The sequence below is a fragment of the Armigeres subalbatus genome, chromosome 3 (genome assembly GCF_024139115.2).
Source record: "Armigeres subalbatus isolate Guangzhou_Male chromosome 3, GZ_Asu_2, whole genome shotgun sequence".
Classification (NCBI taxonomy): Eukaryota; Metazoa; Arthropoda; class Insecta; order Diptera; family Culicidae; genus Armigeres; species Armigeres subalbatus.
The window spans coordinates 302,482,219-302,500,410 of NC_085141.1; the positions used below are offsets into that span (position 1 = coordinate 302,482,219).

At 43.5% G+C, this 18,192-nt stretch overlaps 2 protein-coding genes across 3 annotated transcripts in view; one reads left to right on the forward strand and one right to left on the reverse strand.

Annotated features, from left to right (window-relative positions):
• The window catches only part of LOC134225026 (uncharacterized), a 304,150-nt gene that overhangs the window by 61,714 nt on the left and 224,244 nt on the right, over positions 1-18,192 (forward strand). The gene's annotated exons all lie outside the window — the stretch shown is intronic.
• Positions 15,498-18,015, reverse strand: LOC134220551 (uncharacterized). Its single transcript, XM_062699639.1, has 2 exons — positions 15,694-18,015; positions 15,498-15,637 (listed from the first exon to the last, which is right to left on the reverse strand). The coding sequence occupies exon 1, from the start codon at positions 17,876-17,878 to the stop codon at positions 15,860-15,862; it is 2,019 nt and encodes a 672-aa protein (XP_062555623.1). The 5' UTR covers positions 17,879-18,015; the 3' UTR covers positions 15,498-15,637; positions 15,694-15,859.

The following is an 18,192-nucleotide window of genomic DNA, read 5'->3' on the forward strand; positions in this document are numbered from 1 at the left end:
TTTTCTTGTCCGATTCTGTTTCTCTGTACCATGTACCCCGAAGCTCTGGCCATCCGGAAGATGCTCCCTGACGAACCAAAATCGAGCACGACGCCACGCAAAATCGTTTTCAACGTTCAACGTCAAACGCCCGGATGAGCAGCTGAAATAACCTAAACCCAAATCCCTACCCCGTCCGTCCTGTATTAAGTTTTTTAACCTTGAGTCGCCACGAGTATTATGGTCTATGTCCCCTCCCAACTAACTGTTAAGATAAGATGATATACCATGTAAAAATATCATATTTGAGAATTGCGGCTCCGCAAAGTGTCACACACGACTGAGCCTACCAAATAAATGAACTGGTAAAAAAAAAAAAAAAAAAAAAAGTTAAGCATTCAGTACACTGTTTGTCTAATTGACAAATATTTACCAAATTCCAACAAATATATTTGTTTTGCGTGTACTGACTTGTCAAATATTTGTTTATCAAATATTTGCCACACTGCGCACAACAAATTGTTGCAGAAATGACAAATAGTGTACTGTCAAAACTTCAAATATTTGATGATGTTTGCAACTCTTTAACGTTGTTGAGTTGCAAATACTTACAAATAATTTTGAACTTGAACAAATTTATGAAAACAAATCTGTCCTTTTTGTTTTAAGTGCGTTCGGGGATAGTATAGATGGTTAAGTGCGTACATATAAATCCTCGTATAAATCTTAAAATAAAATTTTATGGATTCTCGGCGATAAATATGTGCGGTACCTCAGTGCAGTTGGGGCAGTTCCACTATGCTTCAAATCGTTGAGAGATCAGTGAAACCGGATATTTCGTAGACGTTTCCTTGGAAATTTGATTTAAAAACAGATTATTCGATTATTAAAAACAGTCATCCGGTGTAACCGGACCTGGGGACCCAAATGTTCGGGGAAAATAGAGGAACATAGACCAAGGGAATCCCAGCAAACATGGGGCAATAAAATAGAAAATAAAATTAGAAAGAACCTTCCGGTGATACGGTGACGGTGTAATCCTCTTTGATACGGTGGGGAGTTTTATAAATATGCAAAAACAAAACAGTAAAATTCTAGAGCACTCATTTTTAACAGAGGGATTAATTCTCCAATGGTAGATGATAGAAGTTTCTAAAGGGCCTCATATATGGCCGGCAAACCTCTGAAACAATTCTGGAGATTGTCGTCTGCGAAGAATCGGTAGCGAAGAATCTCAACGTCATTGTTAATTTTTCTGCTAGAGATATTGATTTTCTCTTACTCGTGTCCTGCTTCTGGATACGAGTACCGATCAAAGGTAGTCAAAATCCGCTGCGGACATTCAGACGAAGTTCTTGTACAATTTAGGGTGATTGCTTCGTAGCTCTTGCAACAATTCGGCATAGCACCCATCTGTTTCTCGACTCAGTCATGAACCCAAACTCTGCTGCGTGGTTGGAATTCGTCCTCATCCTCCAATAACAAATAGCTACAGGCAAAATTGGCCGCAACTGAAGATGCCGTCGATTCCATATTCTGAATTGTTTAAAATTGGTTTGAAAATTTATCATTTTGAAGCGAAACAACAATGACTAATGCGAGTTAGACGACAAACAATGTACTGTCTTCTGAACAACATTTGCCAAATAATTAAACAACATTTTTAAACGTAATATTTGACAAATAGGTTATATTCAAATATTTACGCATCGTGTACTGGCACATGTCAAATAATCAGCAAACATCAAATTTTGTTAAAACATGCTATGACAAATATTTGTCGATTAGACAAACAGTGTACTGAATGCTTTAGAGTGTTTGTTTAAAATTGATCAATTTTAATATTCACTTCTTGCTTACATGAACATGTCCAGCATCTGTAGCACTTTTTCATAAACACTACTTTTTTGCTCCGACCGCGGTGCTGTCATTGCTCTGGTTCTGTTTTGTACTTTTTTGTGCGAATCATCGCACAAAAGTAGAGCGCAAAAACCAACCGCAGACGGCGGTCGAAACGAAACTGTGAAATTTTACTGGGTTGGTGAAGATTTGAAATTGTTGATGTTTTTTCGTTGACAATCAATAATTCCAATAGGCTTAAAAAATTGCTGGAGAGTTGCCGATTCGATTGATAATAAAATCTCGAAAATCCATTGAAAGATAAAGGAGCTATTCGCGTTTGAAATCTGTCCTAATTTCGTAACAGTCTCAATTTGGAAATTTTCGTTTTACACCCTGTATCAGAGTCTTCCCCTTAGACGTAGTTTACGTCAAAAATGTGTGGTCCATTTCATAGTGTTGATAACATTGCATAGTTTAATCTGAAAAACCGGTAGATTACCGCAAAAATTTGTATAGTTTTGCATTTGATCAAACGGCATATTTGTATCTGGTGAGCAAAGATACGTAAACGATAAGCGCGCTAGGCGCTAAGTGGATAGTTGTTGAGTGATTTGATCCTCTGGAGTGTGATGGAACGTAAGGCCGAATAGGGGAATATTGGATTCAGCCAGTTGGAAGGTAGTCACCAGACGAAGAAGTCGAGATCTTGCCATTGAACGTTTAGAAACAAATATTTGACGGTCCTAAGGGTGAAGATTTCGATGCCGTTAGTTCTCATTGGCTAATGAAACCTAGAAAGGGTGAAAATTTTATTACTTCAAGGTTCCTTCTGATCAAACATCGTATATTTTTCGTTTTTTACTATTACTTGAAAAGAAAATAACACACGGCTATGTTGCCATGACTAGAAAGGGTCATGTCCAGACTACGTACTGGGTATTGTTGACATTTCTGGGTACCGAGGATTGTTCATAGCTCATGAAACAGGAACCATAAAATAATCTCCAGTTTCATATTGATTGTTCAAAATATTGTTGATTTGAAGCGAAATCAGGTTGATTTAACCACATTTTTTTCTTCGTGTATTCTTGATGGACAACCGGATTGGGACAGCGGAGAAACTGCTATGTTTACTTCTACGGTGCCGATAAAGTAGAAGTGAATCAATCAGCACGATTACAGAACCAACATGTGTAAGTATATGAAATGTAGGGGAAAAGTGGGTAAAACCGACAACTTAAGCAACTTTACAGTTCCCCAATCTATACAGCAATTTTCCGGACTGGAAATTTCATACAAGTATACTTTGGCTCTTCATGCATCAGTCCATGAGGTCTCTTGATAGAATTTGATTTATGATAAAAACGCGAACAGTCCATCTTCCAGCCCAACCGGCTGGGGTGCGGGTAAGATCGACACTGCATGAGGGTAAAATCGTCACACAAAGTCGTAATGGAATCGAACATCAGAACAATTCTAAATGATGTTACAACATAATTGAAAATGTTTAACAACATTCATATTAATATTTGTGTATGAAATTCATGTTTAGGGGTCATTCATAAACGGTTGAACAAAATTTTCTATATTCGAAATCATCACCATATATCATATTTTATTTAGTTCCTTTAGTGGGTCGAGTGAAAAATATATAGAGTATTAGAATGTTAGTAATAAATTTGCTAACTACTGTAAATATTGACCTTTAAATTTCCCTTATTCTAAAAAGTTGTTTATAACGGCGATTTAAAATAAATGCGTATGGTGCAGTAATGAAATGAAATGAAAATGACTAGTTCCGTAGGTGACATGCTACATGTTTACAGCATCACGAAAGAACAACACTAGAGAACGGATTAAATATACATATCTAAGAGCAAAGTAAGCCTAAGAATACGATTCTTCTTTGAGCGCTATTGTTATCTGACCTGCAGGTTTACTTGATGACTCAATATTACCCCCAAGACCTATTCCCATGTAACCAGTAAGCATTATATAAAGCATTTAAGTGGCATTATATGCGCCTTTACTGCAAAATATTAAATGCCAATAAGCCCTATAGTCGCCTTTAATGCTATTTTAATTCAGGTTTTGGCCCAATATATGGCTGCTTAAATGCTCTATCCTACTTTATCGATAAAGTAGAAATTTTGCTGAGTAGCATTTATTCAGCATTTCGGATGCTGGAATGGAATGGAAAAACATTCTGCACGTACCGATTTCTATTCTCAAATGTAAGTTCATTGGACAAATAGTCCCCGCTATATGGTACCATATTGGAAAACGTTTGACGTACAGGCCTTAAAGTGGCACTAATGTAGCTGTTCCATTGCACTTAACGGAAAACAACATTGTGCATTCAAAATGCTATTATAAGACTATGCCTCTCATGATTGCTTTGAGAATGCTTATTTGGAACAGCCAGGTTTTCGAAATGCTTATTTACAGCATGAAACATATGCAATGCCAGTATAATGCTACTATAATGCTTACTTTATTGCTTGTTGGTTACCTGGGTTGTCACGCCCAATGATGTTATGGTATGTAATCAGTCTTTGATTAAGTTATATTCCCCGGCTCCTCGTTTTCCAATACTTGAATTATATTATGCGAATGATGAGCCTAATAAAACAGAGGTATTTCGTGATCCGATGGCAGTTGTCGAATTTACCCCAACTGATAACATAATAATGATGAGATACATGTGGATGTTTATAATTAGAAAAGTAAACTATTTTTCCACAACATTCACAAAATGATGATCAATTATGGACCAGAGATGGATTAAATACTGAAAATCGACAAATTATTGTCAAAAAAGCTTATACACCAATGCCAAAATTTTACATAACTCATCTCCTCTATGGTAATCAATGCTGATTTTCTGTTTATCATTACTCTTACACATCTCCACCAGTTAAAAAATGACTAGAAATTCAAGAAACCAAACGTTTAAAATAATCTCTCGAAAGATCTCTCAAATCAGAGATTGGAAGTGGTGTCGGTTTTTCCCGCAGTGTCGGTTTTACTCACAATTCCCCTACGAATAAAAATAATGCAAATAAAATGAAAGAAATGATCAGCTCAGTGATGCTTAATGGGCAAAAGAGCTTAAAAATATAGTGTGCCATGCCAATATTGCAACAGAAGAATAATTCTCGCTTAACTTTTCAAAAGGACCTAAGTAACATTTTTTTTTCATGAATTAGTTTGAATATTGCAATCAACAGAACAACATGAAAGCTTTTGATTGCAGCACTCAAATTAATTCATGAAAAAAATGTTACTTAGGTCCTTTTGAAAAGTTAAGCAAGAATTCAAGTTTACCACATACAACGTTGCGTCGCTTGTTTTTTGAAGCGTTATGGTAAAAAATTATTCCCTGCTTATCGAAGTAACTCCAGGTCCAACTAACTGATAATCCTTCCTGTGGTTTTTGTGGAGACGCAGAGATAAACATGGCCTTCAAATCGCAAAAACCACTTTCTAATACTCCTTCCCTCTTTCTAGCTGACAACAAGTGCGTGGCCGGCTCGGTTATTAATCATTTGAGTCACTGAGATTTGCACATTGAGAATGCTTGAACAATTCAGTTGAATCTTTGTTTCATTTTGTGATTTTCGCATGAGGAAATATCATATAAACCCGTCGTAACGAGCGTATCTGTTGAGAGAATGAAGAAAATCCATCCAGCCGTTATCGAGTTATGCGGATACGAACACAGACCATTTCATTTTTATATATAAGAAGAAGAAGAAGATATTGAAATATACAGATAAAATAATTTAGATGGTTAAAATGACAGAACTGATATGAAATTTATAGAAAGACAACCATTTCTGCTTTGCAAAACAGGTATTGTTAATTTAAGCGCATGTCATATATTTTATGCAACGTGGAAATAATATAAATGTTATGAATAGTTCCACATAACCAGACTTCTTACAGTTCACACTCGATCGCATTGCAGTTCATTGCATTATACAATGCAATTATCACATCAGGCTTACATTTCTGCAAAGTCAGCTTCGTATGCATCATTGAGAAAACATCAAACCAAAGCATATGTTCTCCAGATTTACTTTACAAAACCCATTAGTGCTCTCATGCTTCCACCTATTTCCCCTATGGAAGCTCTCGAGTTTTCTTTGCAAAACGAAACTAAATCAATTTCCATTTATTCCTAATGAAAATGAACTTCTGACGACTCCGGTTGCACATTTTGCCGAACCAAGCACAAATGTGAAGCCCACTCCGGTTTCCACTCCCCACAGCCGGTCTAATGATTTTATTTGCATTTCACTCTGCATAGATTGGCAAGCACTCGCCCACACCTCCTACACATTCGCCCGATTCGATGGAAATGGGTTTCTAACTCTTCCGAACGGTGATGATAGGCATCTTTCCAACATCAACACACACATATATGAAATGAACGTTGTTATACGTGAGTGATACCGCATTTCGAGTGCTCCAGCAAATGTAGGCCAACCGAACGAGGAGCCCTGTCCTATCCTAACATGGCGTATCGGTGGGAGTTGTAACCGAACGGGTCCCAGTGGGAAAGCAGCCCGATGGGCTCGTTTTGTCCATCCAGCCGGACCAAATTGAACCCTTTTTCGGGTAGGGGCCCACATTTATTCATATCACTAACCAGATCCGTCTGTCTGTGGCGGGTTTCGATGGAAACATGAAGATTCAGCCAGCTCACACAGTAGTTACACATATGACGATGTTCGAGGAAATGGTTACTTGGCACAATGGGAAAACGCCCATGAATCCCCAACGATCAAAGGAAATGGTCATTGTTTATGTTTGCTCCTTTTTACGATTATGCAATAATAAACTCTATCATAAGGATTGCTTCCTCTTGAGTACATCCCAGCCTAGTCAAAGTTATTGTGTTTAATGAAATGTTAATTGATATATAAATTTGCTTTAATCTACGGACAAGGCGACTAATCTGAGAGGAAGAGGAAGTATTTTTTAAGAGTGTGATCAACAACAGAAGATTGAAATAAATTCTGGTTGAAAACCATGACAATAAATTTTAAATCATTTTGTTTTCTAATGACAATTTTTGCTCCAAAGTCTAACTGTCTATCTCAGGTTTATGGTTCCGATCAGTTCTAAAACTCTGGGCAGCCAAAAGGCTGTTACAAGGGTTTCCACTCGCATAAAGAAAAACCCAAAAGTTTGACACTTATATTTGAATGGTTCCTGTCAAATAAAAATTTGGCCAAACAGATTTCATGGAAAATGTAGTAACTTGGAGTGGTCTTAACGGATTTTCAATCCGCGATCTTTTTTTTCCATTATATATATCTTTATTTTATAAATTTGTGTGTATACATGTCTACTTTTTAAGTGATATAAGTTTACTTCAACTTTTTCATCCTTTGCTTGTATCTCTCTCATCAGTGATGAGTGTGTGGAATTATGTTTTGTGTTCTGTGTGTGTATACATGGGTATATGTGTTTAATTTTAATTTGAAAACCTACTTAACCTAATAATTTGAAAACCTAGTTGACCAGCGCTCGGATGAGCGGGTGTTCGAGTGGGTAGCACTTACTATGAAGCTGTCAATCGACTCCTCGATCCTCTGCTGCACTGTCTTGCACCCAGCAGCACGATGCAGCTCGCTGATCCTCGTGTCGTACGAAGCGTCCAAAATCGTTCGGAGGAATCTGTTCTGCACCACCTGCAGCTTCTTGACGTGGGTTGCAGCGCATGTTCCCCACACCGGCATCGCATAGTTGACCACCGGAGCGATGATCGCTGTGAAGGTAGCCAGCTTGTTTCGGCGTGATAGACGGGACCGGCGGTTGATCAATGGGTACACCGATTTCAACAGTCCGATGCACCTTCGCTTCAGGATGTCCGTGTGGGAGCGGTAAATCAGTTTGTTGTCTATCGTGACGCCGAGGTATCCGACTTCGTTGGACCACTCAACAGGGCAGCGGTTTACCCGGATGAAGCAGTCTGGAGGCGGTAGAAGTTTTGGTGATTGTCGATGCCGGAAGAGTATGGCGACTCTTGGCCTCGTTTACCTTTATCTTCCACGATGTGAGGTACGTCACGTATGCTGTTACCCCTCGCTGGAGTCGTGAACGGTAGTCCTTCGGTGTCCGCCCGTTGGCTATGATGGCACTGTCGTCGGCGTAGAGCGCTAGGATGCACCCAGCTGGGAGCTGTGGAACATCAGAGGTGTACAAGTTGTACAGCATTGGACCCAGAAGGCTGCCTTGGGGAACGCCTGCCGTGATTGCCATGACATCCGATTTCACACCTGAAAGATGGACTTGGAACGTGCGATTTGACAAATAGTTCCTTACCATTTTTACGAGGTAGCCTGGAACATTTGCCTGAACCAGTTTGTGTACGAGCCCATCGTGCCATACGTTGTCGAACGCCTTTTCGACATCCAGGAGAACCATCGCAGTGTTGTTGGAGAGCGCCTTGTTCCGGAGTATGGTGTTCTCCACACGGACCAGCTGGTGGACGGTGGAGTGCCCTCGTCTGAAGCCGAATTGTACTGGCACGATAATGTTGTGCTCTTCGACATGCGCCATCAGCCGCTGGAGGATGAGCCGCTCTAATAGCTTGCTGACTGCCGATAACAACGTGATGGGCCTGTAGCTCGTTGGGGCCGTAGGGTCCTTCCCAGGTTTCGGAATGGGGATAACTTTCCTATCTTCCACCTAGTTGGGAAGTACTTTTCTTCAAGCACCTGGAGAAGATTGCTGCGAGGTGGCGGAATGCCTTTCCAGAAAGTTTCTTCAAAACTAAGTTGAAGATAGCGTCGTTTCAGGAGCCTTCATGTTCTTACCGCGTTTGACTGCAGCTCGAACTTCGTCCTCTGTCACGCGATCAACAGGTGACCGGGCGTCCTCTTGCTCAAGTTGGTTGATGGTGTGCTGTACCGCTGATTCGTGGGGACTCGTCATATCAGCACCGAGGTTGGCAATGCCTCGACGAGCTTGCTGGCGATGGCGTTGGCCTTCTCTAACGGAGAAACCAGAGTGTCTCCGGTGTCATCCTTCAGAGGTGGAACAACTGTTGGTCGTTTCTTCAGTAGTTTGGCCACCTTCCAGAACGGCCTCGAGTGGTCTTTCAATCGGGAAATGCTGCTTCCGAACTGTTGGTTTCGGATGGTCGTCATCCGCGATCTTTTCCCACTGTTCACCCTTTTATAGGTGTTGCAGCTGATCATACCCAATTTTTTTGACAAGGGTTACACAGTAGAACACAAAAATGAATTGGCCTCTCTCTCCTTTGTACGAATCATCAGCATAACACATGGTGTTTCCAATATAGGTATATGTAGTGCTGCATCATATCATCGCCAACATTCGTCCGGTTTGGGGCCGATTCAGCCAATACCCGAGCAAAAACACGAACCGGAAACAATCGCAAATTTATGAAACCGAAAATGTGATGGCTGTTATCTCACTATTATCACGAGGTAGACGCGTCCTTTTTCACTTATGATGATGATGGATGACGATAATGGGAAGAATGGAACTTCCATGAATAAACAGTGGATTTTAAACGGGAAATGCATAACCCATCCGGTCGGACTGGACTTCGTTGCAGCAGGAGTACATTTACGGCTGCAAACACAATGACTGCTGGTTACCCTCAGGATACCATCCTACTAGCAGCTGGGTGCTAGAGCACTCTGAGGCTTTCTTTTGCCCCTACGAGCGAATATTATTATCAAATAAACGTTTTGCTGGAGCTCAAATATCTGATGTCGTTCGATGGGGACGGTGAGGCAGAAGGGGACGAACTGCTCCAATGGGAGACGGTACCGAGGACGACAGGAACAACTGAGCTGTAATGTTCACATTGTGCTCGTTCGATGGAGGGTTATAGTTTGCCAGAGTGATGGAAGGCGGTTGGGGTTGGAACATTTTATATGATGATGTGGGACTTTCCATATGGATGAGAGTCAATTTTTTGCGGCAATCGAACGGCAGAGAACGTGATTGGCGAGATGTTCAACAGGCACGTACGAGGGCAATGTTGATTTTATGGAGGTACTTGGATTTGATTCGATTCTATCATGAGGTAGAATTAACATATACTGTAAGTGGTAGACGGATAAATAGAGGCAATAGTGAATTGAGCTATGATATAATCTTTTATGATAATACCTTCTTTTCTAAACGATATCACTATCACGATGGTAAGATTTTAAGATAATCGAATTACAACTCCCTTTAAGCAGAGTTGTCCTACACTTTTATTTACTCGTGTTACGTTAGATTGTAGTGACGTTTAGAAAACTCAAACATTTATCTATTACAGTTAAACCTCCATGAGTCGATGTTCTATGACTCGATATCGACTCATAGAAACAAATTACTCCATATTAAAAAATATTTTCTGGGTTACTACGACGGTCCCTTCAAACAGCATCACAAGGTTTGTATATTCCACATCTCGATATTTCCTTGAGTCGATGGTCCCTTCAATATCGACTCATGGAGGTTTTACTGTAGTTGCACTCACTGAATGAACTATTTGATTTTAGAAAAATGTGAAAAATAAAATAGCATATTTTTTGTCACGAGTGTAGGATAACTCTGTCCATGCGTTTTAAATTTTTGATTTTTCCACAATACAATTTATATTATTTATTTAATGTACATCTAAACCCTCCTTAGCCATGCGGTAAGACGCGCGGCTACAAAGCAAGACCATGCTGAGGGTGGCTAGGTTCGATTCCCGGTGCCGGCTTAGGCAATTTTCGGATTGGAAATTGTCTCGACTACCCTGGGTATAACCCAAGCAACACATTTGTCATAGATGAGTTACTATGATCTATATATGAACAAATCAAGTCATATATAAGTTGCTGCAACCAAATCAGTCTGAATTGTGTTACTTGGGAAAAGTATCATCGTGCTAGCCTCATGATATACGAATGCAAAAATGGTAACTTGGCTTAGAAACCTCGCATTTAATAACTGCGGAAGTGCTTAATGAACACTAAGCTGCGAGGCGGCTCTGTCCCAGTGTGGGTATGCAATGCCAATAATAAGAAGAACATCTAACACATTATCTAACAGATAACACTGAATACAAAAAATTGGCCGAAAGGGTCATTTGGCCGAAAGGATCATTTGGACGAGAGGGTCGTTTGACGGAAATGGTCATTTGGCTGCAAGGGTCATTAGACCGAATAGGACATTTGGCTGAATAAGACATTTGGCCGAATAGGTCATTTGAGAAGTGAGGAATTAGAAGTAGGAAGAGAGACGTCTCAATTCTTTCTCCTCATTCCACTGTAAAAAATGAGGAGCACGAAATGAATATTGAGACGTCTCACTACTCACTTCGCGCTTCTCACTTTTTTCAGTGAAAAGAGAAAAATGAAGAGTGAGAAGTGAGACGTCTCACTTCTCACTCCTCGTTTATCACTTTTCGCTGTAAAAAGTGAGAATCACAAAGTGAGTAGTGAGACGTTTCACTACGCATTTCGCGTTTCTCACTTTTGACAGCGAGAACTGAGAAATGAGGAGTGAGAAGTGAGACGCCTCTCTTCTTACTCCTAATTTCTCACTTTTCAAATTACCTATTTGGTCAAATGTCTTATTCGGCCAAATGTCCTATTCGGCCAAATGATCCTTTCGGCCTAATGACCCTTTCGGCCAAAAAATTCTTCCGGTCAAATGGCCTATTTGGCCAAACGACCTTTTCGGCCATATGTCCCCTTCGGCCAAACGACCCTTTCGACCTAATTACTCTTTCGGCTTAATTACCGTTTTGGCCAAACGATTCTTTCGGCCAAACGACCCTTTCGGCTTAATGACCCTTTCGGCCAAACGACCTTCTCGGTCAAACGACCCTTTCGGCCAAATGACCCTTTCGGCCAAACGACCTATTCGACCCAAATTACCTTTTCGGCCAAATAACCCTTTCGGCCAAACTATCCTTTTGGCCTAATGACTCTTTCGGTCAAATGGCCTTTCCGGTCAAATGGCCTCTTTGGCCAAACAACCTTTTCGGCCTGATCATCCTTTTGGCCACATGTCCCCTTCGGCCTACCGCCTAATAACCCTTTCGGCCAAACGATCTATTCGGCCATACAACTTTCGGACTAGTGGCACTCGGCCATATAGCTTTCGGCCGAATGGGTTTTGGCCAAACGACCCTTCCCCCGTATTTTACGACTAACATTATTATCAGCCGTTCGCAAGGATCCAAGGTAGAATAGTTCTTCGACCACCTCGAAGGTATCCCTGTCTATCGTAACACTACTTCTCAGGTGGACCCTGTCGTGCTAGATTCCGTCCACTAGCATGTACTTTGTCTTCGACACATTCACCATCAGCCCAACTTTTTACATTTCTGCCACTTTTTCAAATATTCGGCCGACAATGTCCATATTGTTCGCGAAACAAATAATTTGACTGGTTCTGTTGAAAATCGTTCGCCGGCTGTTACACCCGGCTCTCCGCATGACACCTTTTAGCGCAATGTTGAACAACAGGCACGAAACTCCAACACCTTATCGAACTCCCCGGCGCGGAAATCTTCACACAGTTTTGCACACTATTAGTAGTTTTGTTCCTTATCACAAAATATTAGACACGTATTTTTTTATTTATGCATTAGGGTGACCATTTCCATGCTAGTTCTTCTAAAAGGCACTTTTGGTTCGAGAAATCGATCCAAAAGTGCCTTTTTTTCAAAATCATAACTTTATAAAAAAATCGAAAAACCTGATTAATCCTCCTAACGGTAATGTTGTCTTTCTTGTGCATTATAAGAAAATGTATTTTAATCATAACTTTTGAGCCCATAGTCCGATCAAGCCTATTTTTATTGGGGAATAATGGAACAATATTTGCTGACGAATAAAAGTTGTTGCGAGTAAATAAGCTTAGGGTAAGTGCCTAAAAAAAAGTTAAGATCATTTTTGCTCACACACACACAGACACACACAGGGGGGCAGCAGGGACTTTGTCCAAGGGCTTGACGACTCCTCCCCATGGCCACTGCGAGTTAGACCGGGACCATCGTCCCTAACCCCTAATCCCAAGGCGTCAAGCGACCCGTGCCGAGGGGATGCATGGCCAGGGGAGTGAAATAATAAGCTAGGCCTTTAACGGAGCCTGTGGGGTACCTGGGCACCCTCCACAGTAATTGTCTCTTACCGCGTCATGCAACTCGTGGGACCAAAATGGAAATCCAAGTCAATTCTTCAATTAGTGGTAGTAGTGTAGGCGACAACCCCTTCGCAAGATGTGGGTTGTTCAGGTCTCCGCCTAGGAGGCCAGAGGCAATAGTCGGCAGCTCAGTGCGCAGCGCCAGCGTGGGTCGCTTAACCTTCATCTCGGCTAAAAAAACGCAGGTAGGGGTTATTGACGGCCCATGGGTTGTGGAGGCGATGAACCGCAAACGCGATGGGCTTTCGGCCTTCGAGGTGGCGACGGAACAGCTGGACGCCATCATCGACTTTGCGTTATCGAAGCATAATATCAGTAAGGACCTCAAGAGGAGCTTGCAGAAACTTCGAAAAACGATGCTGGACGCCAAGCTGGAGAGGGCGGTCGGGACGGCCAAGTGTAAACCCGTGAAATCCGTGTAGTCGAGGTCTACCCAGACTGTGGCCCAAGGATTCGCGGACTCGGGCAAGATCGAATCAACCGAAGGCGTGCCAGCGAAGATTGTGGTACCAAAGTCTACCCAGACTGAGGCTCAAGTATTTGCGGGTACGTCGGGGGTGACTGCTCCAACGGTGTAGACACAAAAACGAGGGAGACAGTCTCCAGAGGATGAGCTCCCTGGGGGCCGCTCCAAAACGCGGAGGGTTACTACCCCGAACAAGGGTAGTGGGGCTGGGAAGCTGAACCCCGGCCAGGTACCTCCAAAACCGGGGGAAGGAAGGACCTGGAAAGGTCCGTCCACCCAGGAAAGACCGTATTAAGGGGTTACGGCAGGCTGAGAGCTCTCAGCCGCCCCAGACCAGGGAAATAGATGGGGATGACGCCTCCTGGACCCTGGTCAAGAACAAGAGGAAATCGAAGACGTCAAGGGCCGAAAAGAAGGCCCAGGTGAATGAGGGTAGCAAGAAGTCTAGGGTAGGCGCCAATCGCTTCAGGGGCGATGCCCTAGTCATCACGGCGGACGAGGCTAAGTACTCGGACGTCTTGAAGTAGATGAGGAGTGACGTCAAGCTTGGTGAACTCGGCGCCGACGTACGTCGAATAAGACGCACCCGAATGGGCGAGATGATCCTCGAGCTGAAGCGGGGCGTCTCGCAAAAGGGCGCCGCCTACAAGAAGTTGGCGGAGGAAGTCCTAGGCGAGACGGTCAAGGTGAGGGCACTCACGACGGAGGTGAATCTAAGGGTTAAAGACCTGGACGAGATCACCGAAGTCGAAGAGCTCGTCACGGCACTGCGGCGCAGGGTGAAGTGGAGATGCCTACCGCAGCCGTTCGGCTACGGAAAGGTCCGGCAGGGACGCAGGTAGCATTGGTTCGGCTATCTGCAGCGGACGCCTCCAAGGTAGTCAAGTTAGGGAGCGTCAAGGTGGGATGGTCGGTATGCCCTGTGGGCATATACGAGCAACCCGAAGTTTGCTTCAAGTGCCTAGAACCGGGGCACAAGCAATGGGACTGCAAAGCAATGACAGAAGCAATCTCTGCCGACGCTGCGGATTGGAGGGACATAAGGCACAATGCTGCACGAACCCTCCCAATTGTTTGATTTGTTCCAGCAAAGCTGTGAACAGCAAGCACCCCATGGAGGGTTCGATGTGCCCGGCGTTTAAGCGTGCTGCAAAATCACAGTGCAGGTAACGCAGCTGGCTTGCTCGGCCTCGCCCGAGTGTTTGGTGTGCGCAGGTTTGCAGGAAACGGTGGAACACGTGTTGTTCGTGTGCTCACGTTTTCGCGCAATGCGTGACCACATGCTTGCCACATGTGGTCTGGACACTACCCCGGACAACCTAGTTCGGAGGATGTGTAAAGATGAAGTTGGCTGGAACGCCGTTTTATCGGCTATTGCCCAAATCGTCTCGAAGCTACACATAAGGTGGCGCGTGGACTCAAGGATGGCTAGTTCAGGCGCAAATAAGAGGTGGTCCAAGGGATCGGAGTCGGCTTCATGGGTCATACCGGTGGTCATGCTCTGTGGTCGAACTCGATCCTTTTATCGAACAAGTGGCCGCGCGAAGAACAACATGGTATCGTCGCTTTCGCGGCGTCGGTCAACCGGGCGGTCTCCGAGCCCGAGGACGGAAAGGGGTCCTCGTCAAGGCTGGGGCAGGCGTAGGCACCGCGTTGGCAAGTCCCTCTGTGTGTTGGCGAACAGACCCTATCGCAGAGAGGTCAATTTGGGGTGCACACGGCATCATCATTCTTGATACCAGTCGTGCAGAGGGAAGCAGGCGCGAAGTCTACGCTTCCCACCTTCCGAGGACATAGGGTATGGTAAGGCCACCTGGAAAGCCGGCAACGCGCTGGCACGATACCATGGTTGTTGGTGTGAGAGTGTTCGGAGTCTTTTAAGCAGCAACACCGTTGATTCTGGTGATGGTAATGCTAAAAGCTGAATTCTTTATTAGTGTACGTTCATTTATCTCTTCTTACATCAGACTTACAAATTTGGTCCGAGCTCCTAATCTTGACCAACACTGAATCCTAGCCACACTGTTCGCCGAAATTCTGCTATTAATAGTTAAGTTTATAATTAAACTACAATCCAAAATGTAGTACTATTGTGCCTTACCTTAAAGCTAACCTCTATTTGAGAACGTATAGCGGAGGGTGTATTCAGTAAACTTTCTGGCAAAAATCCTAATGTATTTCGGAAATTAGTTTATAAATTCATTTTTGAAAAATAGCATACTCACATTAAATGATTTAAATATTAAGGTTTTGAATTCAATGTTCAAAAATAGTTTTATGCTATGATTAGCAAATACATGTGTCACATCAATCTTTTGGATACTTTATTTTTAATCTGTTCTCCTTCCTTCTATCATTCACTATCCAGCGTTTCAAATTGTCACTCAGACTTTACGACAGTTCACGCGGCGCGTTAATATCGAGCCGAGGGGTTTGTTTGGGGACGGCGTTATCCACCGTCACATCTCCCCGGCCCGTAAGCTGATCCGATATCCCAGGGTCAGTCTTACTCTGCTTTACGTCCAGACGAGCCAACCTGGCAACCGGCCTTCGAACCATTCCGGACGCCGTCTGCACCACTGCCTGCCGAATACGGCCATCAGCTCCTTCCACGACTTCAGCTACACGTCCTCGAATCCATCCGTTACGCACATTTTCTTCTACGATGATCACTAGATCTCCCGTTTGTACAGGAGGGACCTCTTCAAACCACTTAGTGCGACGTGTTATTTCTGGCAAGTATTCGTGTATCCATCTTCGCCAGAACTGGTCCACCATTACACGACAAAGGTTCCACTGATTCCGGCAGGCTTCCCTGGAGTCCACCAAAGTTCGTGGAGTTTGTACTACCCCATTAGAACTTAGCAGCAAAAAATGGTTTGGCGTAAGCGCCTCCTGCTGCTCCTGCTCAAGTGGGATGAATGTCAACGGTCTCGAGTTCACTACACTCTCAGCTTCTGCCATTAGGGTGACCAGAGTTTCGTCACTCGGAGTCCTTGTGGTGTACATTGCCGATAGCGCAGTCTTCACGGATCTTACTAAACGCTCCCACACTCCGCCCATGTGGGGAGCGGCAGGTGGGTTAAAAACCCATTTGGTGTTTGCGTTGGTGAACGTCTCCGCTAACTGCTGGTCGATGATATTCTTCTCTCGAAGTAACTCGTTACTGGAACCCACGAAATTCGTTCCTCGATCACTGTAAATCTCCATTGGTGCCCCTCTACGTGCCACAAATCTTCGGATGGCCATCTTGCAGGACTCCGTGGAGAGCGAATGTACGATCTCGAGGTGAACAGCACGGATGGTGAGACAAGTAAATAATGCCACCCATCTTTTGGCACTACTTCGATTCACCCGCACGGCTATTGGTCCAAAGTAGTCAATGCCAACATACGAAAAAGGACGCTCAAATACTTTCAGTCTTGCTTCAGGAAGAGGTGCCATCCGTGGTACCGCTGGAACTGCCGACTTAACTTTACATAACATGCATTTCTTTTTCTCTTTGCGGACAGCTGTACGAAGATTAGGCACATGGAAACGCTGTCGTATCTCGTTAACGATAGTTTCTCCATTTCCATGAAGATACTTGCGATGGTACCATCCGATTATCAACTCAGTCACAGCATGAAGTTTTGGCAAAACGATAGGGAAACGTGTATCAAACGATACGAAAATAGCTGCTGCTATCCGGCTTTCCATGCGTATTACCCCGTCCTCGTCCATAAACGGGGACAATTTCCGTATCTTACTGGTGCGCTCTAATTTCAGTAGACTTCGTGGATGCTTTCCTTGCATCTTGGAAAGAGTAGTGACCTCATCTGGAAACTCATCACGCTGCACCCAACGCCATATGACACTCTCCGCGGAAGAAAGTTCGCTCTGAGTTAAGGGCCCAGTCTGCAACGCTACTTTTCCAATTTTTCGCCGCAAGTTGTGAACATAGCGCAGCACGTACGCTGTCGCACGCCATAATCGCGTCCACTGAGAAAAGCGCCACCATTGCACAGGATGCTGTACTATTCCTTCATGATGCACCATACACGATCGAATCTCTTCGTTTGTCTTTTGTTCTCCAGGTTTAACGTCCGTGGGCCAACTATCCTCCGGAAGGTACAAAAAGTCTGGACCTCGGAACCAACGACTGTTCGATAACATAGAAGGACCTTTTCCCCATTTTGTCGCATCGTCTGCCACATTCTCCTTCGATGGCACCCAGCGCCACTGACTCACCCGAGTTTTAGAAAGAATTTCTCCTACACGGCAAGCAACGAATTGACGGTAACATCTATGATCTGAGTTAATCCACGCTAGCACCGTTTTGGAGTCAGTCCATATATTGCACTTTTCGATTTTCAAAGAATGCTCGGCGAGTATGGTTTTTTGTAAACGCGTTCCGATCACCGCTGCCATAAGTTCTAGCCGTGGAACGGATAAGGCTTTTAGTGGAGCCACCTTAGATTTACCTGCTACTAACGCTATCTCTACGCCATCTAAAAATTCAGCCCGTAAGTACGCAACGCACGCATAAGCCTCTTCACTAGCGTCTACGAAAACTTGGAGCTGCAATGTCTGCATATCTTTTACAGAATAACGTGGGAAATAACAGCGCGGAATTCTGATTTGATTCAACTCTCCGAAGTATTTCGTCCATCGTTCACCAAGCAAGTTCCGAGATTGTTTGATCCCATAAAATCTTGGCTCTCCACAAATCTTGGATCAAAATT

Excerpts from the sequence above, each read along its gene's own strand:
- LOC134220551 (XM_062699639.1), bottom strand. The coding sequence starts at position 17,878 with ATGGCAGCGGTGATCGGAACGCGTTTACAAAAAACCATACTCGCCGAG.